This window comes from Ammospiza nelsoni, chromosome 10 (assembly GCF_027579445.1).
Source record: "Ammospiza nelsoni isolate bAmmNel1 chromosome 10, bAmmNel1.pri, whole genome shotgun sequence".
In the NCBI taxonomy this organism is placed as follows: Eukaryota; Metazoa; Chordata; class Aves; order Passeriformes; family Passerellidae; genus Ammospiza; species Ammospiza nelsoni.
The window spans coordinates 19771324-19799082 of NC_080642.1; the positions used below are offsets into that span (position 1 = coordinate 19771324).

The 27759-nt window shown below is 46.2% G+C and overlaps 1 protein-coding gene across 1 annotated transcript; it reads right to left on the reverse strand.

The window, feature by feature from the left end:
- Positions 1-1667: 1667 nt before the first annotated feature.
- Positions 1668-27240, reverse strand: EHHADH (enoyl-CoA hydratase and 3-hydroxyacyl CoA dehydrogenase). Its single transcript, XM_059479706.1, has 7 exons — positions 27153-27240; positions 20744-20847; positions 19835-20007; positions 18198-18309; positions 17870-17974; positions 11515-11856; positions 1668-4146 (listed from the first exon to the last, which is right to left on the reverse strand). The coding sequence occupies exons 1-7, from the start codon at positions 27221-27223 to the stop codon at positions 2876-2878; spliced, it is 2178 nt and encodes a 725-aa protein (XP_059335689.1). The 5' UTR covers positions 27224-27240; the 3' UTR covers positions 1668-2875.
- Positions 27241-27759: the final 519 nt, after the last annotated feature.

A 27759-nucleotide genomic window follows, 5' to 3' on the forward strand; every position in this document is an offset into this window, starting at 1 on the left:
ACAATGCCTGTGGCTGAGCAGTTAATGGAGGCATCTGCTGCACTGGCAGAGTTCACTGACTTAATTAAAGATATCCAACAATCCTGCAGCTGCCTGAGAGAGGCCACGGGTGCTTGCAGGCCGACACTGAATCTCCTCAGACTGAAAGCAAGCACCCCGCTGTGCAGAAAGCACAGACATGCAGCTAGACACCACATGAAAGCAAAAGCAGGGCCCAAGGATTAAGGAGGGTCTGGAGCCAGCTCACATTGTGTGTCACCACAGCCTCACCATGCCAGAGAACTGTGTAACCTCGCCTCATGGATAGCTTGGAATAGTCAGACATGCAGCAAGTGTGCAGAGCTGGGGACATTCCTCACCTGTAGGGATGGTTTTACCTGGAAAACATTTTTAATAGATATTCTCCTACTGAGTGAAAATGGTTAACTGGTTTAAAAAGACAGGTGGGAAAACTAATACTGTACCAAGTGGTTATCAAGTTCTCCTCTGCACAGGGCTGCGTTCTCTCCTGTTAAATGAAGAAACATTTCACTCATGGGTATATTTCTGGCATCACTGCACATTTGAGCTGATGGGGACTGTGCAAGGCTGTTAACAATTCACCAAAGAAGCACAGAACAGGCTGGTGGCTGCTGCTTGGGCTGCTTGTCAGCAGGCACCAAGGGCTGTGGATGGGGCTGCCCTGCAGGGCTGAGGGTCAGGGAGCTGCGGTTGCCCTTGGGTGTGTGGAGCAGGCCAGAGGCCGGGGCTCCCAGCTCTGCCCCCGCCCTCCGGAGCTGGGAACGCGACCTCGCGGCGGCAGCAGGGTCACCGCTGCTCGTGGGGACGTCAGGCAGGCAGAACGATCGATGCTGGGCTGCTCTGCTCGATGCGAATTTACAAATGAACTTCTGTCAGGAGGGACATTACTGGTGTGAACAACCTCTGTCCTCAGCAATTCCTGATGAGGGAAACAGACCCATCAAAGGCACCAGCACACAGGTGCTGCAGGTGATGAGAAGCATTTCAGCCCCAGGATAGAAGCTGGTGTTATCCTGGGATAACACTGCAGTTCCAGAGGAAGGGCACGTCCTCTGCTCCACAGCCTCTGCTGGAAGGGAATTGCCCTTTCCCAGCTGATCCCCAGTGCGGGTGAGCACCATGGCACGAGGCACAGGAGAAGGGAGGTGAGCCTGGGCAGGGCATCGTGTCCAGAGCTGTCTGGGGATGACAGAGCAGCTGCCAGCACAGCCAGGGCTGTTGTGTAATGTGTCACACAGAGCCTGCTCGTGTGGAAGCTTCACCTCTGAGCCGAGCTGGATTGCTCTCAGCTGTGGCACACGAGTGATTAGGGGCAAACTGCCCCAATTTGCTGGGCCTAAAGTGACTCCTCCTCCAGTCCTGGAGAAAAGCCCTCCCTGGAACCAGGCACTTGAGTTGGCTTGTAACTCCTGATGGGTTTCCTGCCCTCACTTTTAATCCCTTACCCACTGGTGGACAGGAGTAGACAAAGGGCAAAATAAAATGTATTTAGACAAAAGAGGCATGCACCCTTTTCAAACACAAACTCTTCCAGAAACAGGAAAATTATCTAATTCCATCCTGTAAAGAAGGGATGGGGAAAAAACAAAAACCAAGCACATTGGCATTTTTTCCCACTCTCTCACGTGACACTATATAATCTGTCATTAGATAATCAAAGCAGTTTTATTAAATTAAAATCAAAAGTTAAACATTCAGTGTGCCTGAGAAGGGAATACAGACCAACCTAATCCCCACACCAGGCTTGAAGATACATTCACTAGATGTGTGAAATGGGAGACTTTGTCCAAAAACATCAAGCCTGGAGCTAGTTTGGCTCCCTCTCACTCTGCTCTGCCCTTTGCTAGAGATGTGCCACCTCCCTGCCTGCCTGCAAGCAGTGTCCCTGCCTGCACAGCTCTTGTGCCATGCCCTTCCCAGAGCACCCTCTGACCATGGGAAAACCTGGTCAGTGCCAGGCCGTGTTTCAAGGTGGTCAGTTAGAACCTGTTGGGCCCCAAGACCTGGTTGCTGTAGTCAGGCAAGATGCAGGGAATGATGGCAACACATTTGAAGGGATGCCAGAAGATGTTTCTGCTTGGACAAAGCCAGGTGGGGATAATGGCAACAGAGGATGGAGTCTGGACGCAGAAAGCCAGTCATGTGCCAACACCACAGGGCAGGTTAGTCAGGCTGATGTATTTGTGGCTTTCCTGGCATTTATTGGAGCCTCCACTGCAGCAGGGAGAAGAGACAGTACCAGGGGACAGCAAGGGACAGCCCCTTGTTCTCTGCCCAGACCTGCTCTCTCCACTTCATTTGACTTTACCTCTGAAAGCTGATGCACCCTTGTGCCATCTGTCCCCCAGCAGCAGGAAGGGAGCAGGTTCCAGTTGGCTGGCTGCAGAAGAGCCGGGGGATTGAGGGGAGGTGGCTGCACAAACTGAACTGAAGCAAACTGGGAAACAGGTTGAAGACAGGATTTGATAGATCCAGCAGGTCTTGATTAGACTGTGATCCTAATTTTCTTGGCTCCAATCATGATTTGCATTGTGGGCTGTAAATGCTGCTCCCTGCCGTCCCCAAAGACAGACAGGAAGAGGAATACAGCTCTGATGACCTGCAGGCAGTGCAAAATGAGACAGGCCTTTACCCAGCAGTGGGTGAGGCTGGGGCTGAGAGAGAAGGCTGGATGAAGGCATGGGTGACCTGCAGCAGGTGGGGGACTGAGATCAATTATTGGCCAGAATTATTTTCTGCAAAGGTCTCGGAAGGCCCGTGGCATTGTTTATGGGCCTGTAGCACTTTGGGGTTTATTGGAGGAGGCAGTGCAATTGAAGCACTGGGTTCAGGAGATCAGCCTCCATCAGGGGAATCACAGCTTGGAGCTCGGCTGGCTGAGGTAGGACATCCACTCTTTGAGGGGAGGGTTCCCCACAGCTGCCAGTTTTTTCAGAAAGGCACTGGGCCGTAGCCCGGGCACATCAGGGTGGGCCTCAGAGTATTTCTGCAGTTTGGCCAGCACGCGGGGCAGCCCCACGGTGGAGGCGTAGAACATGGGGCCACCCCTGTGCTTTGGCCAGCCGTAGCCATTGATGTAAATGACATCCAGGTGCTCTGGGCCTGATGCTATTCCCTCAGCCAGGATGGCAAACCCCTCGTTGATGAGGGAAAACAGACACCGCTCCAGGATTTCCTCCTGGTCTATGAAGCGGGTCTGGATGCCGTGGGTGTCTCTGTACTGGGACAGGAAGTTGAGGAGCCATGGGTCTGGCGTGGCTGTCCTGCCCCCGGCCTTCTCGTACAGGTACCAGCCCTTGCCGGTTTTCTGGCCGAAGCGGCCGTGCTCACACAGCAGGTCCGGCAGGGGGCTGTAGCGCTGCCCGTGCCGCTGCCGGGCCGGCGTGCCCGCGGGGAGGGACGGCCCAGTCAGGCCCTGGTCCTTCCGAGACCTCCAGCCCACGTCCAGCCCGGCCAGGTCAGACATGCGGAAGGGGCCTATCTTAAACCCAAAATCTTCAAGAACCTGATCTACTGCGTCTGGTCTGCTCCCTTCCTCTAAAAGGAAAACTGCTTGTTGGACGTACGGAAACATCATGCGATTCCCAACAAACCCAAAACAATTCCCTACCACCACTCCCACTTTCTTCAGGGCTGTGGCCAGCTGCATGGCAGTGGCGATGGCGGTGGGGGACGTGTGGCGGCCGTAGATGATTTCCAGCAGCCTCATCACGTGGGCAGGAGAGAAGAAGTGGGTGCCAATGACCTGCTGTGGGCGGTTTGTGGCAGAAGCTATTTCGTCGATGTTCAGGGCTGATGTGTTTGTACACAGCAAAGCTCCTGGCTTGCAGATCTTTGACAGCTTGTGGAATATTTCCTTCTTCAGTGCCATGTTCTCAAACACAGCCTCGATGACTAGGTCTACATCACGCAAGAGATCGAAGTCCACGGTGAACTGGAGACGTGCAGGGTTATGAAAATCCAGGATCTGGGCACCCCCCTCCATTTTCATAGCCTCACGTTCCAAAAGGAGCATGACAGCTTTTCTTCCCTTGTTGAGATTCTCCAGATCCTGCTCCAGGGCTACCAAAGGTATGTTGGCCTTAACCAGAGAAGTCACAATGCCTCGGCCCATTGTTCCCAGCCCTAGGGATAAAAGCAAGATAGAATCAAAGATTATGAATAGCAAATTAATCTCCTGAAAGTACCATTTCCTTTGTATCTCCAGGATAAAAAGTGGAAGCCTCTTGAAAACAAGTAGTGCATACATAGAAAACAGATATTGAAGACTGGGAAAAAGGAAGGTGAATCTGCTCTTTCAGTGAGCCTAAATGTTTGAAAAGAGGTAGCACAAAGGCAAGTTAGTGCCCTCACAAGCTTACAAAATGCCAGTGGGATTCACCCAGTGTGCACAGACCATGTGATTCATGTCTCATCTCTGCAAAGTTTTACACCTATGGAAAGCAGGATCATTGAGGTGTGAGAACATGGGGATCAAAGAAAGAAGCTCTGAGTTACATCTGCAACCCTCTTAGGACCTTCTGCAGGCAGATTCAAAGCAAGTTTTCACCCTGAGGGTATCAGTGCCTCCCTGTTCCTGTGAGATGGTCTGTTATGGGCATTGAGCAGACACACCCCCCTAGAGATTTTGACACTGGCAAAGTTCAAAGAGTTGGTTTCTCCCTTGTCCTTCCAAGCTTCCTCTTTGTCTCCCTCCTTTTCTCCCTCTGTGCTTCACTGCATGATCTTTGAAGCAAAAAAATTCAGCTGCTATTTCTGTAAAGACTTGGAGGCTGATCTGCTCTAAACTTTGTCTCTAAGGCCTCCTGTGCCTGCTCAAACAGGATGGAACCAATGCAGTGTTCTTAATCTAGATTTCAGTGTCTTCTCTCTCCTTTTAAATCACGCTGCCACATCAGTAGCCTTTTGCCTGCTGTTCACATTCTGTCAGGTATAGAGATAGGTTCCTGCCCACCAGGAACTCTTCAAGCCCTCCAACACAAGCCATTCCTAACTGCTAGAGATTCTCAAAGTCAGTCTTCCTTGTCCAACCACACAGTTAAAGCTCTTGCCCAGAATTCCTGGAACTGAGAATCCATTCACACTGTAATTTTTTCCTCCAAGGTGTGTAGATGTGCTACCCCCAGCTCATACCCCCAGGAATACCAGTGTAGAGATCACTGGCTTGGTCCTTTGCACCAGCTCTGTCCTCTGCGACATTAAATGAAGCTGCACGTTCCTGTGACACATGACCCACACCACTGGTCCTGCTCTCCCATGGTGGAGGCTTTTCCAACTAAATTAATACAAATTAGTGAGGGAAGGTCAGCACAATTTTACCAGCTTTGATAGTGCAAAGCCTCTGAATGGGAGGATTACTAATATCCTAAATATAGCAGCAACCAGACAAAGTAAAGGTTTGTTATAATTCTGTAAAAATGATTTTTTTAATCTCAGGTTTACAAATGAAAGTCAGCTAAACAAATAAACAGAAACAAGGGGATTAAAAATTTTGTCTAAATCAGCTTTGTAAAAAAGAGCTGAAATGATGTCATCATTTAAACAAGTTCCAGCAACCAAGGTCAGACAAGGTAGGGTGTTTTTCCTGCATGTTACACACCCTTGGTTTAGTTCTGCCCACCTTCAGCTTGTGTGCACACAAGACATTTCAAACATTCCCTGCTTAGCCACCAGAAGATGGTTTTTACTGGCATCACTAGCTGGCAGCCTGCTTACAAACCATCATTACACTCCCAAGCAAATGCTGAAGTTCCTTTCAAGGAAATTAGATTTGCTATTTCATAATCAAGTTCTACTGCAAACTAATTTGAAAATAAATCTAGAATAATATGAATCAACTCTTAGTAATTCAGTGTCTATGCTTTGCTGGCTGAAAAAACCTGAACATGAGTAGTTCCTCCCACTGTGCTCACTCTTCAGAGCCTTTGATGCAGGAGCAGGCACGTTTAGGGACAGGTTTTCCCTGGCTTTGGTGAGCCACACAAAGTGATTTCTTCCTGCAGAGCAGGAGGGTAGCTCCCCCCCCAACCCAGCCCCATCTGTCAGGCTCTCTTTAGCCATCAAGCTGAAGTGTTTGCAGTCCCACACGGCTCCCTCTTGAAGTCTCTTCTTTCCCACTGTGGAAGCCTAATGTTTCTCTCTAGAATTTCCAAGTTCTCCACACATCCTGGGTCTTATGCACTCCTGATCCAGCTTCAGTCTTGTGACTGCAATCTTAGTGGTTCTCTTGCCATATGAACTTTTCCTAATTTTCCACACTGCCTTTTCCTAAATCAAGACCTCTTTTGTGAGCAGCTGTTCCCCAAGCTTCTTTCCCAGGGAAGCTCTGCAGTGGTGGCAGGTGATTCCCCTGGTTGCTTCCATCATGAGTACTCCATGTAGGTTTTAGCCATCCCAAGAGAGACAGGCACACATGCTTCTAGTACTACACTTTCTAGGCCACAGGAACAGGCTTATAGATAAGATATGAGCTTGCCAAGCTTGTTTCTGACCTAGAAAAGCTGTCTCTCAACTTCCTACAGAACTCTGCAATGGCCTGTATGAAATGATGTTTAATGAAGCTGGCAGAGAGAGTAATGAAAGCCCCAAGGGGTTTGTTACATTAGAGCTTGCACAGCATGATTCCCCTGGAAATATTTCCTAAAATTGGGCTATAAAACTAAGGAGAGCTTTGGCTATCTAGCAGCAAAAGAGGCATTTCTGAGGACTCCTCTTTTGCAATTCAGAAAGCCAAGTGAACTTGGGGAAGAATATGTTAGAGCAGAAAAAAAAAGGCAGGGGATCATTAGGCCTTACATGTGTAGAAGGCTGTGGAAGAAAGAGGAAGGGAGATGTCTCATGCTCAGCTCAGATCACACAGACTGAAATATGGTGAGGAACTGCTCCAGAATTTCTGCTGTGTGCTGCATTTTCTTACTCAACAGTGCTCTCCCTTCCCCCAAACCAGGAAAAACCCTTATTCTCCTCTTCCATGCAGGGGACTAGTTTCATGCACAAGGCACATCTTTCCAAAAAAGACTGAAATCTGCTTCAGGAGCAAGAACAGTTCCCAGCCATTCTGCTCCTGGTCTTTTATTGTGAAATGAAGCTTTGACATATAATTAAAACTACACTTGTACATATGTAATTTCAGGCCAAATATGGGTATAACAAATCCATTTGCTGGGCAAGCTGAGTGAATAATGATGGTTAATTATTGATCTGTCACGTGAGGTATTTAGAATATGAAAAATCATACAAAATTAATTGAAGGATTTTAAAATACAAATTTCAAAACAAAAGCACTTGAAATATGTACAAGGCAGATCATGTACAGTCCCACACTACAGAAATACCTATCTGTGGAAAACACTCTGAACTACAATGAATATTTGGACATTAAATAGCCTGGCAATTGAAATAATTCTTTGCAGACTGCTAAAAATATGCAAGGACTGTTCCAGTTTTCCTGATAAAAACAACAATAAGCAATTGGCAGTAATGGGCTGCTGTAGACAGGGGCTGCTGCTTTCTCTGTTTCAGGGTATCAGTTTCAAGCAGAAATAATGTGATACTCCAGACAAGCAGGGAGCTGAGGGGAGATGCAGCTGCAAGGGACAGAGAGAAAAGAACCTTCTTTCTGGGTGGTGAGGAACCAGAGAAAGTGAAAAGAGGTGGGAGCCAAGAGTTCAGAACAACAAAAGCAAAGGAAAGTCAACACGAAAAAGTCAACATGGTCTCCTCAGTTGCTTCTCACCATGCAGCGATAAGAGATGGAAGCAGCAGCATAATGCAACATGGTTTTAGTGTGTGGAACAGCACAGCACTGTCTGAGGGAAAGTGGGGTCTGCATGATTTCTAAGGAGCCTAAATTGAAGCAGCACCTTTCTCTGACTGCCCTCCTCTCTGCAGTGAAAATAGAGAGACCCAGGGTCACCTAGGGTAGACTCAATACTTGCATGGATGAGCAGCACTATTTTAAAAGGTGTCAGTCCCTCAAAAATCATCCCTAGGATTTGGATTTCTGGTGCTGCAGGGATGTACTTCAGATCAAAAACATGAAGTTACAAAACACGGTAGAGTATTGTACTGGCTGGAGAATTACTTTTTGTTTCAGTCACCTGAAAGAAAAAAATACAATTGTGTTGGCATGTTCTCTGCCCGTCTCTAATGGACTTACAATTTCACTTATATCAAAAGGAAAAATAGGAGGGAAACATTCCAGAGGAAGGGAAAAAAGCACAAGAGGCAGAAAGAAGGGCTAGAAAGCAGTGATCCTTTGGTGAGGAATTCAGGGTTAAAAGGAGGTGATCAAGAACCTCCAAGATAAGTTACATCACATGAAATGAAGTATGACATGAACAAGAGTATAAGCAAAGCAGGCTCTACTGTTGGGACACAGGGGCTGTGTAATGAGATCAGTGATTCAGCAAGGGCTGGAGCCTGGGTGAGTGTCAAGGCCCTGAGTGCACTGATGGGATTTGATGTCCCTGAGCAGCCACACCTGGAGCTTCCACTCACCTGTACTGCCCATTGCCTCTGAGCCCTATTTAAGCTCAGACCTGGGCTTGTGCCCCCTTCTTAAGCTTTCTTGGAGGAGCTCTGGTGGCTTATTGTGGTTGTGGTCACTGTTGATCCAAACCTCAGCCTGCCAGACTAACATCCCACCTTTACCTTGGACCTGCATCATCCTGGGAACTTTGCTTGATCACCTGTACTCCCAGTAGCTCCTGGCACCATCTCTGGTCCTGCCCTGCCCGCCTTGCCCAGGTACTGTACATTTTGATGCAACAGTAGGTTGTGCTGCCATCCAGAGGGAGAAATGGGTGGGCAGGATCTTCAGGAACAGGGAAGTGTAAAGTTCTGTGTGTGGGGAGGAATGGTGCATAGTGGGGCTGGCTGCTGGAAAGCAGCTCCCCAGAAAAAGCTCTGGGAGTGCTGGTGGACACCAGGCTGACTCTGAGCAGCAACATGGCCTTGTGGCAGAGCAGATCAGTGGTATGTGGAGCTATGCCAGGAGGGGTCTTGCTGGAATCTTGAGAGAGGTGATCCTGGCCCTCTGTGTGGCATTGGTAAGAATGTAGCTGGAGTGCTGGGCTCCCCAGTACAAGAGTGATTGGAGTGAGTTCAGTGAAGGGGAAATAAGATAATTAAGGGACTGGAGTATGTCTCATGAGGAAGGGCTCAGGGAGCTGTGACCTCAGCACAGAGAAGGCTTGGGGCATCTCACCCATGTGTATGCAAACAGAGAGAAAGGTACCTGGTAAAGGAGATGGAGCCAGGCTCAAATGGCCCCTGGTGATAAAACCAGAGGTCATGGGCACAAGCTGAACATGGGAGTTCCAGCTGAGCAAAAGGAAACAATTCTTTTTAGTGTGGGGCTGACTGAGCACTGGCACAGGTTGCCCAGGGAAGTTGTGGAGTCTTCATCCTTGGAGATGTTGAAGAGCTATCTGGACATGGTCCTGAGCAAGTGGCTCTAGGTGACCCCATGTGATGAGATGTTAGACAGGATGACATTCAGAGGTGCCTTCCTGTCTCAAGGATTCTGTGGTTCTGCTCCCTGTTCTTGTCATTGGCTCCCCATCCCTGGGGTGCAGCTGCTCCCTGCCAGTAGATAATTAACTGGATGTGTTAATGTGCCTCATACCAAGGTTGCCTGTTACCCTGGGCATGCTCAGCAGGAGCAAGGAAGAAACACTTTGGTACCTGGCTATGGTGTAATTACTCCTGGAATGTTGCTCCCACTTTGGTTAAGCACATTTTATGAAGTGTTGAAAAATTTGTGGAAGTTCAGGGTAAATCAAATGACCAGAGTGTGACAGATTGTGCTTTGCAGCAGAAGTATCAAAGCACTTGGTTTATTTCTTCTGCAGAAGGAGGAGTTAACTTGATTGTCTGTAAACAGCTGTGAAAAACACTGAAACCTGGAGGTGAGATTGGGGCAATTTCAGACCATAATTCAGAAATCTGTCCAGAGATGAGTGGCAAATACTTAATCCAATGGAAGAGACATGCAGCCCAGCCAATTCTGCTTGGAAATAAAGTACAGATGATGTTTCTACTAGAAACTTTTAAATAGAGGTTGCATTTGTCCTCAGAATTCCCTCTAGCTCAGTTACAGCCCCAAAATAGGCAGCTCAGCTCTAACAGCCCTTCTGGCTAAACTGTCACTGTGATTTGGTCTTTGCAAATGTGTTGTTCTGGCATGGTTTAGCAGCACAGAGTAGAGAATGTCCCACCTGGTCATTCCCCCAAACTCCAACACAGGCCCTCCTGTCAAAGCACACACTGCAGGACTGACCTGTGTGGGACTGACAAAAGTGTGTGTCCAAACTTCTGTGCTCTTCAAGTCATAGAACAAATCTGGTAACAATTAATGCCTCTTTACCTGAATGTTTTAACAGCCACAGATCCTTCTCACAGGGTTTGTGATGTTTAAAACCCATTTCTATTAAAAAATATGGCATGGCAGCTAATGAAGAGAATTTCCAAAAAATTCTCTATGGCCTGAAATGAGTTGTCAGACAGATCAAGAGCCCTGAGAAGCACCCAGAAGAAAAGCAGTGTTGATCTGGTGAGATTTCCTTGAAACAGAATGGATGTTTTCCAAGTGCTCCATTACTTGTCTAACCATTTTTGAGTGCTACTATCAACAGCTACAGCTGAAAGATATTTTTTTTAATCTCAGCAGTGCATTGAAGGTTTTATTTAAATTGCTCTTATAAAAAATTAATGAAGGCATTATCTTGCTGGGCTACAAAATGGCAGGAGTGGATCCCAGTGAGATGAAATCTTCTTAAAATACAGCTGTCAAAACATTTTTGTATTAATATATCCTGAGTGACTCTGTGCACATGCACCTGCAGTACAGAACTAGTCCAGGAGGAGGAGAATTTCCTACAGACCTGCTTCTAGCACGAAGCAAAAACAGGTCTTGGTGTTTAAAAGGGAGCAGACTGCTTATGGTCCACACACAAAGCTGTAGGGGGAGAGAATATAAGAAAATAAAGATAGTGTAGAAAGTAATCTTACCCCTAAGGAGTTGCAGCTGGGCCAATTATCAAAGATTAGGAACAGGCCTGGCTTTAACAGGCCACAGCTGTAAGCAATGAGAAGAAGATGCTATAAGAGTGGGGTGGCTGGGTGAGAAGGGAACTGGAGTCAGTGGCTGCTTTGTGAAGAGGAAAGATTCAGTGCTCTGAGGAGATGCCTATGAGAAACACCAAGAAGGTATGAAACTTTTGAGATAAGGTGATAACAGTATGGAACCCCTGCCATAAGATAACACAAAGCTGTCTCTGAAGTGAGAGAAAGCTGTTCCTCCAAAGGAAGAGGAGACTCCAGGTGCTAATCTAGTGGCATGTGAGTTGCCATCTGAATTTGGAGCTTCCCAAAGCAGTGACAACTTCACCAATGGGTGTGGAGTGTGTGATGGGTGTGAGTGCCTGCTGGGGACTCCCACGGAGCTCCCGGCCGTGCCCGGTGCCCGTCCCCGCAGTTCGCTGTGCTTACCTATGACGGCGGCCCTGCGCACGGGCTGCGGGGCAGCGCTGCTCCAGGAGGCCCCGCCGGGCGTTGCCCAGCGGCGCACGGCTCTCTCGGCGAAGAAGGCGTACTGCAGCGCCTGGGCCTGCCCCGAGCTCAGCAGCACCTGGAACAGCTCCCGCTCCCGCCGCACCCCCGCGGCAAAGGGGCTCTGGGCGGCGGCTCGCACGGCCTGGCAGCACAGCTCCGGAGCCAGGCACCCCCGCGCCTGCCGCTTCACCTTCGCAAGGGCTTCCTCCAGAAACGCTTCCATGTTGGGCAATTTGGGAACCGGCTTAAGGCTGAGCCTGCGGGGTCCCAGGGGCTGACCTGGGAGAGAGAAATGGAGTTACAGAACAAAGCAGCCCCATCTTTTCAGATGTAATATTTCCAGACTTCCAGACCCTTTTCCACAGGCTGGGATGGCAGTCTGCCTCCTGTTCTCCAATCCCTGCATTAGGGCTTGCATGGCACAGTGAGCTGGGTCTAGAACTAAAGCTTCTGACATTTCTCCTTAATTCTGCTTGCTCTGACAATTACGATTTTTCAAGTTCCTTCTCAGACTTCAAAAAAAGTAAGACTTTGTTTTCAAATAAGTAATTCTCTCCTTGCTTTTCTCAGCTTCAGAGTGCCCTGACTTTCCAGTTCTGTCCCTCTACAGTCCTAGCTGCCACTTTCATATGGATCTTTCTTTAGGCCTCAGTAATGAAGCTTTCCTCCAGTATTGTTCAGTATTCAGGACCCAGTTGACATTAGCCAGAGGCATTCCAGCCAGAGGCCTGACCCAGACATTGACAGGAGAGTGGAAAACACACCCTGACTTCTTCCCTGACTGAAGGAGCCCCTCAAGTCACTTTGGGACTAACCAAAAGGAGATCTCACTCAGCATGAGTTTGGCAGCAAATGGGAGAGTTCATGTTTGTGTCAGCAAGTGATGAATCAAGCAGCCACACAAATATGTGAAGTTTATTACAGACAGAGGTTGCTATGGTGATACCTAGACAGGATTTTAATTGGGAGAATATAGTTATGGTTCAGATGCCAAAATTTTCTGTCATATTTGTAAGTACAGAGCTGGCTATACTCAGGTGTTCCTCTGCTCTAAAGGCAGCTTGCTCAGTAAAGACCAGGGAGGAACAAGTTCAGCAATTTGGGAGGTATCCCCTTGATACTGCAGCACTGTCACAAAGACCCTGCTGCCATCCCAGCCATAGGCAGATCATTAACTGCAGCATGGCACTGCAAGGATTGCTAGTGCTGTTCCCAGAAGCAGCCAGGACTGCCACCAAAGTCAGGTGGTGGCCTGAGAACCTTATGCTGAAGCTCTCTGGGGACAGTGTCTCATTGCTCTGGCCTCTTAGATGAGCTCTACCATGGCAGCACACTTCTTTCCAAGGCAGCATTTTGCATATAGCTCCTCTTTCTCTTCCTGTTGTCTGAGCTAGGGAAGTGCCAATGCACCAGCAGAATACTCAGGAAACCCTACAGGGATACTGAAGAGCAGGAATAATGGCAGTACTGCAGGCATGGCTGCCTGAGATACATGTCCTGACACTAGCTCTTCCTCCAAGACTGAGCAGTGCTTAGGAGAAACTGAAATACAAGTTTCCAGGATGAGTTAGTACACTGATTTCTTGTAATAAAGGTCTTCAGAGCTCAGGTTTTTAATTAAGCCTCTTAGTGAGCACCAAAAGATGAACACTCACTTGTAAGTAGCTTCCCTTGTAATCAGAGTTCATAAAAATGTTTTCAACATTGACAGTGGATATAATTTGTATCAGCCAGTATTGCAGGATTATATTTATTCCAAAATAAAGGAACAGGATAATGTTCCTTTATTTTGGAATAATTTTTTCCCCTAAGTTTTTAACCCAGAAATGTTCTTTATCTGCAGTTCTTTATTTAGGACTTAAATAGTGTGTTATATTCCATCACAAGAGGAAAGCTCAGGCTTGTCCCAGAGAGCTGATCTGATGGCTGGAAGATTGGGCAGATCAAGGAACTTCATATGACATCCAATGGAAAGGGCTGGTAAAAAAGGAATACCACTGGGAGCCTTTAAGCTTGGTCTTCAGACAGCAAATAATACTGTAAGCACAAATAGTGATGGGGGACAGGAGACAGTTCTCAGACTAAAAAAAAAAAAAAAAAACCCTCAGGGTCCTGTAGTAAAACTCTTATTTTAGCTGCAAATTGAATAGGTTTTCTACAGCACCTCTGTGCAGTATCTTAGTTTCTGCAATGCTAATAAAAATGTAGGACGTGTTTATGATGAGGGAAGAATTACCAGAATCCAAGTCTGGGAATAAGAGATCAGTGTGGGACACCTGCAGCTTGATTTCTAAAAGCAAAGCAGCAGGAAGATGATGAACAGTGCTGCAGCAAAAGCATCATCCATACACAGGAGTTAACACAGACTCCTGCTTTATTTATCAGGTTTGTAGTCCAGGGGGCACAAAGGGCAGATCAAATCTATAAAATTTCTGTCAGCCAATGCACCACATATGCAGGCAGCATCAAATATTATGTTATTTAAAGAAAGAAATATCATCCTAGAGTTGTAAACCCTTGGGACACTATGAGATGGCACATGCAAGAGACAGGGCCAGCCTAATGTTTCCCTCATGCAGAGAAATGCTTGTGAATTTTTGAGGAATAAAGCTGAGCCCTGCCCCTGCCCCTCAGGCTGCCAGAGAATTCCAGGCCATGTCAGACCTTTCACAAACTCTGTTTGGTGTCCACACTTGGCTAGGCTCTGTCTAAGGAAGGTGTCAGCCAGAACGTTGAGCCCTGGGAAGAGATTAAAATGTTTTGATATTGTGCATCTTGCCAGAGGTGGCTCATGGAAAGGCCTTGCAGCTCTAAAGGAAAGCTTCCCTCCAGTCTCCATTTCAAGGATGCAATTACCCACAGCAGCATCTGTTCCACCCCTAGCTTTGATGAGCCTCAGAAGGAACAACTGCTTCCTCTGCAGCAACTCCCAGTAGCTTACAGGCAGAAACTCATCACCTTTCCCCACAGATTAATACCTGGGGAGCTTGAGCTACTCCAAATTGCTCTGGTTTTCCTTGCCTCTTTGGTGCAAGGCATTGGTACTGCTCTGCTCTGAGGTCAGTCAGCAGATGGGGTCAGAAGAACAAGGGGTGTATGTGGAGAGTTTCAAAGTCTGCTGTGTGGAGGCCAGGAGCCAATTTCTCCTCCAGCTGAGGAAGACCAGAGCAGGCCAACAAGAAGTGGGCAGGATGAGATACAAACTACTGCATGTCACCAGCAGTTCCAGCCATTTGTCAATTTTGTGATGCCATCAGCTGGGAAAAGCCTGAAATGCAGCTTTGGATCACTGCAGTGATTGTCAAGCACATCTAATGAAAGGACATTCTCCTTGTCCCCAAGGATTTAGCTCCTGTCTATTCCTTTTTAAAGATTTTTTTCTTTAGCCTGCAGAAGCCAGTTTGAAGATATTTTCTTTAGCCTGCAGAAGCCAGTTTGCCTGAGAGGTCAGGGAATTATTCTTGCTTCCTATCTGCAATACATGTATTCTGGTTTTCAATGAAAAATCTGACTTGGAATCAGTAATTGCCTCTGTGTATTCCTACACCCACTTAGTGTTTCAGAGCATCTTTTGAAGGTGTTCTTCATTAGGAGCAACCCATAAAAATGTATGGATGAGAATGCTCTCCCAAAGTGCCATAAAAGTAGCTCTGTCAGCTGTGTATCACAACAATAATCAAGGACCCCTGATACAGTAAGGCAGTCATTTGAGACTGATCTCTTGCCATGAGATACTGCAGCTCTGGTGCTGAAAAAGCTTTAGAAGAAAATTATTTCTGAATTGATTCTTTGAGAGTTATCTTGCAGTACAGCCTTCCCAGGAATAGAAATTCCAGTGGTGACAAAACCAGTTATTCAGCCAGACTGCTCTGTAAGAAGTCAGCAGTTGGAGCTTCATGTTTGAAAAAAATCTCCTCAGAAACAAAATGCTGCCTGCCACACAAAGCCAGTGGAATTTTGTAATGGCATTTTTGGGGTACGTTCTCTTTGGTTTTATTACGATTATCTGAGAAGCATTCACTGAAAACAGAACTCTGTGTGAACAAACTCCAGACCAGCTATACAAGACTTCCTTCATCTCTTCTGCAGCCCTGTTTGTGCTTGATGGAGAAAAATGAAAGTTCTGCCATGTCTTTGTAGGACAGGAAATTTATTAACTTTAGGCAAAGGCCAAAGCAAGGAATGACTCAAAAAGAAGCATACAGGCCCTGGGTACACCAATCTTTCAAATTATTAGATAACCTGAGGGTAAATGGTGCATCAAAACTTGTCATGGTCTTCTGCAAGGGTGTAATGAGAAATTTTTCAAGCAGGAAATAAATAGATTAGCTGGCTCACCAGTGTTTTCACTGTTAAAACATGTACTTTAAATGCCAGTAAAGCTGTTGGAAAGAGTCTGAAAGCATTTTTAAGGTTCTGTGGGAGTTGATATATAGTGTGATGTGCAACACCGTCAATGACATTACTCATTTTTGCTGGGATAACTCAAACCAGCAATAAACAGAGTGAAAATCTAATAATGAGTAAGATTGGAACAGGCTACCTGCTGGACCTTCAGCCAGGATCCTTGTATGCTTATACAGCTCAAGAAAAAAACCAAACCCACATTGGTAGCTACATCCTCCAAAGAAGATGAAGGTAAAGAACAGGATTTTTCTGGTGTTGGTAGTGGATATAAGCTCCAGAGAGCAAGTTACCCTGAGAAATAGTGTGGTCAATGCTTCCTTCCTGAGGGTGTCCTGTAAGGCCAAGCTGGCTTTCACAGCTCTCAGCCACTGCACAATGTCTGTCATGGAAGAAACAAGCATGCAAATATCTAAACTTCACCTGATTGCACATAGCATTTGTTGGAATCCAGAATGTTTTCAGGTTTGCCAGTTCCAGCAATGTACCCATTACTCATTTCATGACACACTGCTGCTGCTGTCATCAGTACTGGCATAGATCTTGTGCAAAGCATCATTCAGAGCCCAGAGGGTACATCACAGGGAGCACTGTTTGTTGGGTTAATTTGCCTAGAAGAGTGGTAATATTTCACTGCTCTCCCAACAGATGGAGAAACAGAATTCTCATTGAAAACAGACAAACTCAGCGAACCAAAGTACCTTTGTTTTTCTTAGAAGCAGCAGTGAAGTACATCAGCCATCTCTTGCTAAAGAATTATATTTAGTCTGGTGACATAAAGGAAAGAGTAAAGAGGAGTGCTCATGTCATTGATTCTGCACTAGAAAATGAAGCTCTAACATACTGTGGGATGAATACAGTGAGAAGGATGGGCATGTGCTACAGAAAACCCAGCCAAAGGATACCTTGGTGCCTGTCTGGTACATCTCAAGGTGTGGCAAAGTATACAAGACACTGATATTTAAGAACAGTCAATTCTTTGAATTACCTTAAAATATGGGGCACTGTCATCTAGGACAAAGCTTAGGCTGCCTCAGCTTCTAGCTCAGAGAAGGGGCCTTGTTTGTAGTGAAGAGAACTGGAGGAGCAAAACCAACATCCCAGCTTGGACAGCATTGCCTGTAAGGCCATGTGGTCAAAGCAGGAAGGGTTTTTTGCTTTCCTGCATTCAGCTCATTGTGATAGAGCCCCAGATGAAATGCAGTGGTCAGGTTCCAAAGGTACAAGGTCAGCAGTGGAAAAATGCCCTGCTTTCTCTAAAGGCAATGCTCCTCATGCTGCATGAGGAATGCTCCTCTTTGCAAGTTAACTCCAGCAAATTTGATTCTGTTACTTCTGAGATGGGGGAAAAAATCTCTCCCCATCCCTCCCATTTGCACAGGCCATTTTTTTACATGGCACCCAAAGGATTAGGGACAGAGTCACATACAGACCATGGATCATTAAATTGAGCACAGGATTTGCCAGCCCCTCCACTACAGAGAGAAAGTTATTTTTGCTCAGCCATTATGGATGGTGCAACCAGAATGCATGCAATGCCAGCTGGGATCCAGAACTGTAGATGGATAGAGCACTTACCCCCCAAAACCTGGGGAGTGCAGCATCCCAGAGGAGCATCTGAGTTTGGATAGACAATTAAAAAGCAGAAGGACTTGGTATAGATCTGTTCTCTCAATCTCAGTTGAATTTCTGTAGCTTTCCAGCATCTGATTTTTTTTCACTTCAGACAACAGGAAACAAATTCTGCAATTAGTTCTCTCTTATATGGATGCCAAAACTCAAGAATGGAGCATATAAATTAGAACAAACTGGTGGGCTTTTTTCTGCCTCTTTTCAGCCCTGAAACATCACCAATTATTTCCTGGTACTGCTACAATTTGTTCCTCACCAATCACTTTGTTTGCCAAGCGGATTGCTGCCTCAATGGTGTTTTCTTCCACAATTTCATCAACCAAGCCCAGCTTCAGTGCTTCAGTTGCTGGAATGTGTTTTCCTGCCATAAAAAGAGAAATAAGGTGACTGCAGTGGAGCCTGATGGGCAATTTTGTTCTTTTCCATCTGATCAAATGACTTGTGCAGCTGGTAATTAGCCCCTCACGGGTGGAAGCAAGTAAAATTACAACCCAAGAAGCTACACAGGTAAAAGATTCCTGGTTTTTAGACCAAGCTGGTATGACTCAATGCCATGTTAACGTCTATACAGACACAGCACTTACCTGTAGTGATCATATCCAGAGCAGCTGGTACTCCAATCAGTCTGGGGAGTCGCTGAGTGCCTTCAGCACCTGGAAGTAACCCTAAGGTGACCTCTGGCAAACCCATCCGAGCCTAAAATGCAGCAAAATTAAACAAAAATCTGATCAGAAAGAGTGGTAATTGCAAACCGAGCAAAATAGAGGAAAAACAAGCAGATGTGAGTCACATTGCTCCTCTAAGAAGCCTCAAAATTTCTACATAGAAACCTCATCCTTGCTTTTTGCTACATAAAATATTTAAGAAAAAACCCACTTGACCATTTGAAGCATTCCTGTACAAATGCACAGTGGGCCAACAGCATTCCCTAGATTGACACATCTGTCAATAATGCTTGCAAGTAGTTGTTACCAACTGGAGGAGGGCAGGCTGGCTTAACTTTCATCTCCCTACTCTAATTCTTGCAAGTTTAGTAAAGAGTTGGAAGGAAACTTAAAACCATCTTGTTTCACTACCTGCCATGGAGGGACACCTTCTTCTACACCAGATTGCTCAGAGCCTCATCTAACCTGGTTTTGAACACCACTGAACTCTTCCCTAATCTTCCTTCAAATGTCTCTACCAGATTTGATATCTGGTAGATTCATGGCAGATAAGCCAGGGGGAGCAGGAAGTGTATGGAGGTCTCCTCTTAAAAAATTTATCTAGATTTTGTTGCTTTTAAAAAATAGTCTGCACATTTTCTATTGAGCTTTTGAGATATTTTGAGTTACTTTAAGACCACTACTTATAGTTACAGTAGTCATGGCATTTCATGATGTGGTTTAGTGGGCATGGTGGTAATTGGTCAAAGGTTGGATTTAGTGATCTTGGAGGTCTTTTCCAACCTTAGTGATTCTGTGATTACATGGTCCTCACCTTAGGTGGCACAGAGGATGATGTGCAGTATCTCTATGCTGTTACAGCAACCCACACTGCCACAGAGAAAGTGACTCACAGCAGAAGTGAGGGGATGGCCCTGTCAGTGAGGAGTTTGTACAAGGAGACAGGCACTGCTCAGGGTGGTTCAGCATTCCTGAGCCTTGAAGGAGGGGATTGAAGGAAAAAACCCAGATCATTCCTGAGGACTCTTCAAGCTGTCTCTTGGTCAAAGTGCTCCTTGGGGACCCAGAGCTCATGAGGAATGTAACCCTAAATGCTCCATGCTAGCTGAGTTTCAACTGCCTATAGAAAGTAGGCCATGAGCAGAAAGAAGTGCAAAATTCACAAGGCTGGGGAAAAAAATAAGAGAAAGTCACGCTGCATGAGTCAGTAAGATACAGCTGTCTGCATCAGAATCCAGATAATGAGACCTAGGGCAAATTAACATTTGGTTACTGGAGTTCTACTCAGCCATCTTATCCTACTAGTTACTTTATATTTAGAAATGACTTGAAATTAGTTAGTAAGGCTTAGGAGAGATGTCAAGGGTGGTGGTGTAGGTGAAGAATGTCTGAGCACACAGACTTGTATCCTACAGCTGTGAAGCCATTCTCTGCCGGGCAGAGGGTCCCAGGAAAGGCACCTGTCCCTCTGCTCGTGCTATCTGTACCTGGCTCCCGCTGCCTCCAGCAGCCCCTGTGGTCCCCAAAAGAACATTTCCCTGCGCGGGCTGTGTTACCTTCACGTGTGCAATGCGGTAGTGACAGCCCAGCGCCACCTCCAGGCCTCCGCCCAAAGCGACGCCCTCGATGGCCGCCACCACCGGCTTCTCGCTGCTTTCGATGAGAGACACGATGGGGCCCAGGGCACCTCCAAGTCTCTTCGGAGCGGAGAACCCTCGGATGTCAGCTCCTGGGGGAGCACCAAAAGATTAGCAGGAATTAGTAGGCGAGGCGGTGACTGGAAGAATCCTTCCCTCTGTGCCAGCTGCTCACAGATGCACAAGCCCTTGCAGAGCATGCTGCTGGCAGGGGAGGGGTTAACAGCAATCACCCCCTTTTGGGACCACCTTCAAGGAACCCTGGATCTTTGATCCTTTTCACAGAGCTCCGAGGAAGGCTGAGTACAAAAATACAGAGTAACTGTAAGGATCATGTTGTCACTGCAGAAATTTGCAAACATTCTTGGTGTGATATTGAGCCTGGAATAGTTTAGTGCAAGTTATTATGAACAAGCAATATAGAACTCCTCAGAAATTCCCTAGCTTTTCAGGCTTCTTCTGCTGGAGATCTGTCATTCACCACTGCCCCACTCTAGGTACATTCCATACACCAGACCAGTAAATGGTCCAGAGATTTTACATAAACAAAGCTATGGAGACTGAGGAAACACCAGGATGTTATGGAGTTGAGCAGCTGTCCCTCATTTCAGAATGAACAGGCCAGTTTACTTCTGGCCTGTTTCAAGATCCAGCTTGTTATGTGCCCCATGTCAATTGTAGTACAGCAAAATGGGCAAAGCACCCTTTCTTGTGGCCATTTCGAGCCAAATCAGGACTTTTGTCAGCAGTGTGATGAGGCAGAGAATCTCCAGATATGATGGGTGGAGAGTGTTTCATCTTTTGCTCAGCTTGTGTTTGATGTCTTACCTGCACTGAATTTCCCATTTTCACCACAAATCATAACAGCTTTCACTGAGGGATCTGCATCTGCTTTCTTCAGCCCATCCTCTAAAGCCTGGAGAACTGCCCGACTGAAATAAAAAGAGATTCAGTGAGGAGCCATCAAATACATCCCCTTCCAAGGGGTCTGTGTTCACTGAGCAGCCCAGTGGAAATGAGCACCATGTCCAACAGGCAGCCCCCATGCCTGCCTGCTGCCTCTCCAGGTGAATCCTGTCCTTATTCTCCCTCCTACTCCAAGGACAAGCACCCAAACCCAGGCTGACTGCTCACCTGTCAGTCACTGCCTGGAGAACTCATCTTCAGGCTGTGACACTGCTGTTTCCACAACAAGCAGCACAGGAAAATGTTCTTTTGAAGATGTCTTTATGAATTAAACATTCAGATTTTCAAGAAAACAGTTTAGCATAATTTAGAAATAATTAATGCTAAACCACTGACAGTCTAAGAACTTTTTGAAAGGAGCTGTAGGGATAAAAAAGTTATTTTTCAAACACCTGACTCAGGCTCTGCTGATGTTAAGAACTCTTTCATCTTGTGAAGAACTGCACATAGGTCTGGACTTAAACTGGTGTGGGATCCTGTCAAAGGGAATTTGGGCATGAAACACTACACAGAACATGTCTTGACTCATCTGAACAGGTAGCTCTGCAGTAAATATGCCCAGCAAAGAATTAATGAAGAATTTCAAAATGGATCTGTAGAAGCATAAATAGTGTTTTTTTCAAATCAGGTATTTAAAAACTCTGACCCAACTGAATGTCCACTTTGCATTTGCTTCTTTAAAATTAATTCATGTTTGTATAGACGGACTTGGAGAACCTATTCTGTTTTAGAAGGTGGTAACAATAGTGATAGTGGGTAAAAATAGAAGCATTAGGACTTTAGTAATAGAAATATTAATACAAATTTAATGTATATATATAATTTAGATACTAAAATGTACTGCTATACACACATACTGATATAATTTGTGAGAGACTATTCTGTGTAGAGATGCCTCTGATACAGAAAATCTGAGCCACAAGCAGCTGGAGGCTGGAGGAATATCCAAGAAATATCATCCACACTTTTTCTTTCATTCTAGGAAGAAAATCAGCTTTTCTTCCTAGACCTTCTCCAAAGCCTGGGCCCAGCTCCACATGTGAGCTTGGTGCTGAGGAAAAGGGAGCAGAGCTCTGCTGATGCCCAGTGGAGAGCAGCAGTGTTAATTACACACAGCTAATCAAAAGGCCTGAGGCACAGTAAGCTTGTGCATGTTGCTCTATGTGTTAGAGGGCATTTCATCTAAAAAGGAAGCTTGAGGTGAAATAGATGAAAGCCACATCATTGTACTCTTGTGTACATTTTTACAGAGTAATGCTTGCAGAATTCATGTGGGAATCCATAGTCTGCAAAGGGAAACCTGAAGGCCCAAGGAGCTCCCAGCTGTGTGAAGGAATCCCAGCCAAGCTCTGCATATTCCTCCTTCAAAATCAAAAAAATTCAAGAGAAACCATTGGCAAAGTCTATCAATCAGGGCTCTTGGCTGAGGAGGGCTGTCTAGGAGGGTCTCCAGGACCATCTGCTGCCTGTAGAAGGCTGTGCTACACAGAAGGGTCAGTGGGAGCTCTGAGACCTGACAGCCAGAGACTGGGAGAAGTGTTATTTTTGGAGAGAGAACAGCCAGTTATGTACCAATTACCCAATGTAGACATCAAAGACAGCTCTGAAGTGTGATGTTAGTAATGGTTCTGAAGGCTGAAACTTAAAATGAGAATAATTTGGCCATGGCAAAGTAAAACTGTGAGGTGAGTCAGTAAAGGTCTCTCCACTGCGTGTAGGTCCACATAGCAGAATATGAAAACATTTCCAAATTTTATACACTAAATGTGTTTTAATATGTTAAAAAATTGTGTTTTATCTCCCTCCCCTTGGCATATCTGTGGTTGCTGCTATTTGAGGAGCACCCACAGGCTGCCCCCAATGCTTGCTGCTCTTTGAGTTCTGTTTGTGCATCAGTGAAGAGCCAGGCCACAGCCATACCAAAATCACCCAGGGGCTGGGAGATTGCAGGGAAAGCCATTGGGAAATGTCATTACACTCTACAAATCATGGGGCAAAGAGGGAGAAAAAATATCTTCCATGATCCAAACAAATGTGAAGTTACTAATTTGCAACTCTTGTAGAGACAAATGGCACAACTCCATCAGGAGCAGACAAGAAGCAATCAGTATTTCTGTTCTGTTCCAGGCAGATGTAAAATGCCCAGCCAGAAGGGTTGTCTGCAGCAAATGGGAAGGTTCAGGGTTCTGTGGAGGAAATCAGTTCCAAGCCCTCAGCACTTACAACAACATATCACTACCAAAATAAAATAAAAACTAGTCATCAAGGCTGCCACAAAATCACAGTTTGATCCTTGTCTCACCTTAATTAACCCAACAGGACTGTTCACAGCACTGAAAAATTTAAATTGGTACTTGCAAAAAGATCTCTTCTATTTCCATATAACTTCTTCCCAATTGGAATTTTTTGTGGAATAAAAAGGAAAGAAATCAGACTTTTTGCAGTTCCTTGTTTTTCTAAGATGGAGTGATAAGTTTGCCTTGGATGTGTCACAGTCCAACAGACAGACTGCACTGCTTTGTCACTCACATGTTATAACTGGCAGTAAAAGATGTAATTTTCAATTAAAGCATCAGTAGAATTATAAAAGTACTCAGGAGAATCCCAGTTTCAAACTGCTAGAGCATTAAAGAAACAAAAAGTTACTGTAATTTTCATAAGTATTTCATTACTGTGACACTGTCATTCATTTAGCAGTAACAATGCACAAATTCCCTCCATGCTTTCCAAGGCTGCATCCCATCCATGCAGTCAGTTCCACCATGGGTACAATTTTGACTGCAGAAAAGTGATTCTGCCAAGGGGATTCAGTGTCTCAGGAACTCAAAACAGGTGCTGTTAAAGAGTAGGTGCACACCAGAGCAAGAGAATGTTCTTGGAGATTACCATACCAGGTTGTTTTTAATTTATGGAACCCATTGCAGTGACTGAGGTGCTGGATTTGTAACAGGATTTTACTTTTTACCTTAATTATTTCACATTTTACCTGGAGTTTGTGAATGTGAATTTCTTTCATTAAAAAAAAAAATTAATGTAAGGGAATCCTGAACATTTACTTAGTCACATTTAAAGAAGTGAGACTCAAATCCAACAGTGGAAAATGTTGTTTATGGGAAACATGCAGGTCTGGTCCTTTTCCTTTGTATTTTTCTCAGCTTCTAATATTCTTTAAAAACCTGCAAATCCCAAACCTGAACAACAAAATTCAGGCTCTCCCATTGTCACAAGCTCCTTTTCCTTTGGATAGCTTCCTGCAGTGTTTTTCTTTGAACTAACTCCTGGGTATTACATAATCCCCTACTTGAAATTGAGTTCTTGTGTGTTGGAGTTACCTGCTCTGGTCTCCCTTCCTTCAGTGTCAGATCCAGCTGTGTGTTAGCTACTGTCACACACTGTTGTGTGACAAGTTACTAATACAGCTTGAACAGTTCTGTTCAAGTTTTATGTTCTTTCTGCACATAAATTAAGGCCAGAGTGAGAATGGCATCTTTTAGGTGGAATTTTAGAGTAGTTGTTTTAGGGAGCAGATGCTAATTAATCCCAGAATTTTCTCTCTGTATCTCATCCTGATGAGGTGCTGATCCAGGGGTAATCACATTCTCCCCTCATTGCTACCTGTCTGAAGCTGCAGCTTCTCTCATCTGCTTTACATTTTCTGATTTTTAAGGTGATCAGGGTCAGAAGGACAATCCTGGCGGCCAGGGAGAGCCTTTCCCAATCAAACCTGTTATGCTGTCACACTTCATAGAATCCCACACATAAGCTGCCCTATTGCATGGCCTCCCCTATCCTCCCTGGAGCTTTTCTGTCCTTGTCAGCTCAAATGTTGAAATACTCCTTCAAGTCCTCCTAATTCCCAGTGCCAGCAGCCTGCCTCTGCTGAGGAGGGGTAGTCAGTCCTTCCTTTTGCCAGTCTTGTCTTTCTGCTCCCCCAAACTCCCAGTTCTTTGCATATCTAAATCCCTTCTCTCAATGTCATGGTCTTGCAGGTCTCTGAACACTAAACTTCTGCAAACCAGGAAAAAACCCTCCAAACAAATCAAATTTGGCAGATGCCACCTCTGCTGGTAGAGTGATTAGCTTAAAGGGGAGTCTGTGTGGGAATGGATTTGCTGCCAGACTCTCAAGTCAGCGCACATTTCTCAGGAAAGCACTGCCCCAAGGTACCAGCAGAGGATGATGTCAGCCAGGAGAAAGCAAATTCCTGCCCACCAGTGGCTTCTGAAGTGCTAATGGCCGGTGTGATGGCCCAGGAGGGGAGAAATGGGTAATGGGGAGAGGTAGGGGAGGCTGGAGCACAGCAGCAAAACCTCACCAGCTTTAAAAAGCGTTTGTGCCTGCTGTGAAATGAAATTTACAGGATTGCTCCTGTCTGTAACTTTCACTGCCTCCTATGACCTGTGCAGTCAAGCATTTCCAGCAGCACTAACAAACCTGCTCCCTGTGGTCCAGTGCAGAAATGTGCAGCAGGAGCAGGGATCAGAGTGTGCTCTACCTTTGCTAGCTGCATCACATCTCAGCTAACACCTACCTGACAGCAAGGGTGCGAGAATTATGGATCTCTTTTAAAACAGGTACTGCCCTGGCATGCCACCAAAGACCACAGACATGTGGTTGTAGCTTAATGGATCTGAAGTCTGCCAGGATCTTCCTTCTTCCCTGCAGGGCCGAGGGACAGGACACAAGCACACAATCTGTCACCCTTGGTGTATCAGAGCTGCACTTTGCTGTGAGGCACTGCAGAGCCAGGAGCAAAGGGCAGCAAAGTCAGAGATCTGCCCTGAGGAAGCTGTTGTGCTGCTGCTGTTCAAAGGCAGAGGGGACTTTGGGTTTTCTCCAGGACTTCTCAAAAGAAGGGAGTTAAGGTTCCTTAAGCATGTCTGGTTACTGCTGAAGGTTGGACTCGCTGATTTTAAAGGTCTTTTCAACCTCAGAGATTCTATGATTCTTTAGGTCTGTATTTTGTATATTTCATGGTAAGGATTGAAAGTTTATAGTGAGCGCAGCCTGGAAGTTTTCTTAGACTGGTCTTGGGCCCAGGAGGCCCAAAGGATATCTTACACCTTACAGTTCTGGGCATCTTACATGTTGGGTTCATCTAAACTCATCAAGTCACTCCAAGTTTCTCCTGCCAATTACCCGAGCACGTGAAAATGCTCTTATCGCACTTCAAAACAAGTCGCAACAGAAGAATGAGCAGTGCCAGCTACAATGTAGCTTTTCTACAGAACATCAGGTTTTATCTCCTTTTCATGCTCTTACTCGTCTCTATGAGCTTCTTTTTATCAAACTTTCTCATTTGTAAAGCAAGCACAACTGCAGTGGGGTTATTTTTGGCTTGTGAATACAGGCTGAATAGACACTGTGGTCACTGTTACTGAACAACTACAGCTGCTTAGAAAGGGTTTATGTGCTCCTCAGAACTAAAGGAACTAAACCCCACAACTAATGTAAAGTCAAAAGCATGTAAGTCCTTTTCAAGACACATGAAAAACTAAAATTTCAGAGGCTCCTACAGATTGGTGCTTGACTTTGTTTTCCACTGTCTCGTGTTTGAGATTGCACAGGGCCCTTTTTGACCAAGATCAGTATTTAGAAGTCAATTCCTTAATCATTTTTAAAGGCCAAATGAACTGTTTTCTCATAGCCCTGGCTGAGTTTAATGCTGGTGCCAGCTCTGCTTGCTGAACCATGCCTGATACCCACAGAGCCCTTTGCCCTTCCCCCTGTGCACACTTGGATAGTGCAGTGATTCGCCAGGCAAGCACTGAGCAGTGTGGGGCAGGCAGCCAGACCAGGAAATCTGAGCATTGACTTGTACCAAGCAGCACTGAAAGCACTCCAGGCTGAGCTAACGCTGCTGTGCTGTGTCTTGATGTTTAAAGACTGGAAGGTGATGAGAAATAGGCAAAGTTTTTAAACACCCTCCAGGGGAGATGGCAGAATGTATGGTCTGCTGAGCCTGGCACCTCTCCTGTGAAACCCCTCAACTAGAAATTACAAGAAAGAGCAGAAGTTATGGCAAAGTTCAGCATGTTGTTTGCAAAGCGAGATCCAAGCTACCTCTGAAGGAGCCGCCGGGGTCTCTGCGAGCTCTGAGCGGTGCAGAAGTCCTTGCTGAGGCTCTCAGGGGCCGCTCCCTCCGGGGCTGGAGAGAGCCTCCCCCGGGCTCGGGGAGAGGGAACTCGGTGGAAAGGAAGGACTCGGAGAATCCCCCACCCGCTCACAAGCGGGCCCCAGCCCCGCGCTCCCCGCGGGCTGCCGGCGGTACCTGAGCGCGTTCACCGGCGGGTTGCGGAGCCGGATGACGGCCACGGCCGAGCCCCTCGCGTACTGCGCCATGCCGAGCGCTCCGCCGTGTCCCCGTGTCCCCGCGTCCCAGGGCCAGCCCCCGCCGCGCCCCGCCCTCAGCGCCCGGGCACCGCGGGGCTGGGCCCGGCCCCGGCCTGCACAGAGCCGCCTCTGCTGGGGCGGCAAAACGCGGAATATGGACATTTTTCCTGAGAAAGGATGTTCATTAATCTTTGATCTTTATAGCAAGAAAGGAGATTTCACTCGTGAAACAGCGATTCACAAGCTTTAAGTGATGTCCAGGTGTTGGAAAGACAAATTCCTTTAAAGATAGAATTGCCTTGCTAAGATCTAGGGCTCTGCATGTTTCAGTGACCTCAGTCCTAGGGGGAACACTGACAATGCTCGGGAAGAAGGATGTGTGTGATGTGCCACTGAGAGTGGGCACACAGAATGCAGAACTTAGAGGCCATAAGGACATTTGGCAGGACCCCAAAATAAGGGAAAAACTGATAAAGCAAACCCAGCAATTTGTACTGAAATCAGCCCCAGCTGGGTGAAAGGTAATTCTGGCTGGGGCAGGTCAT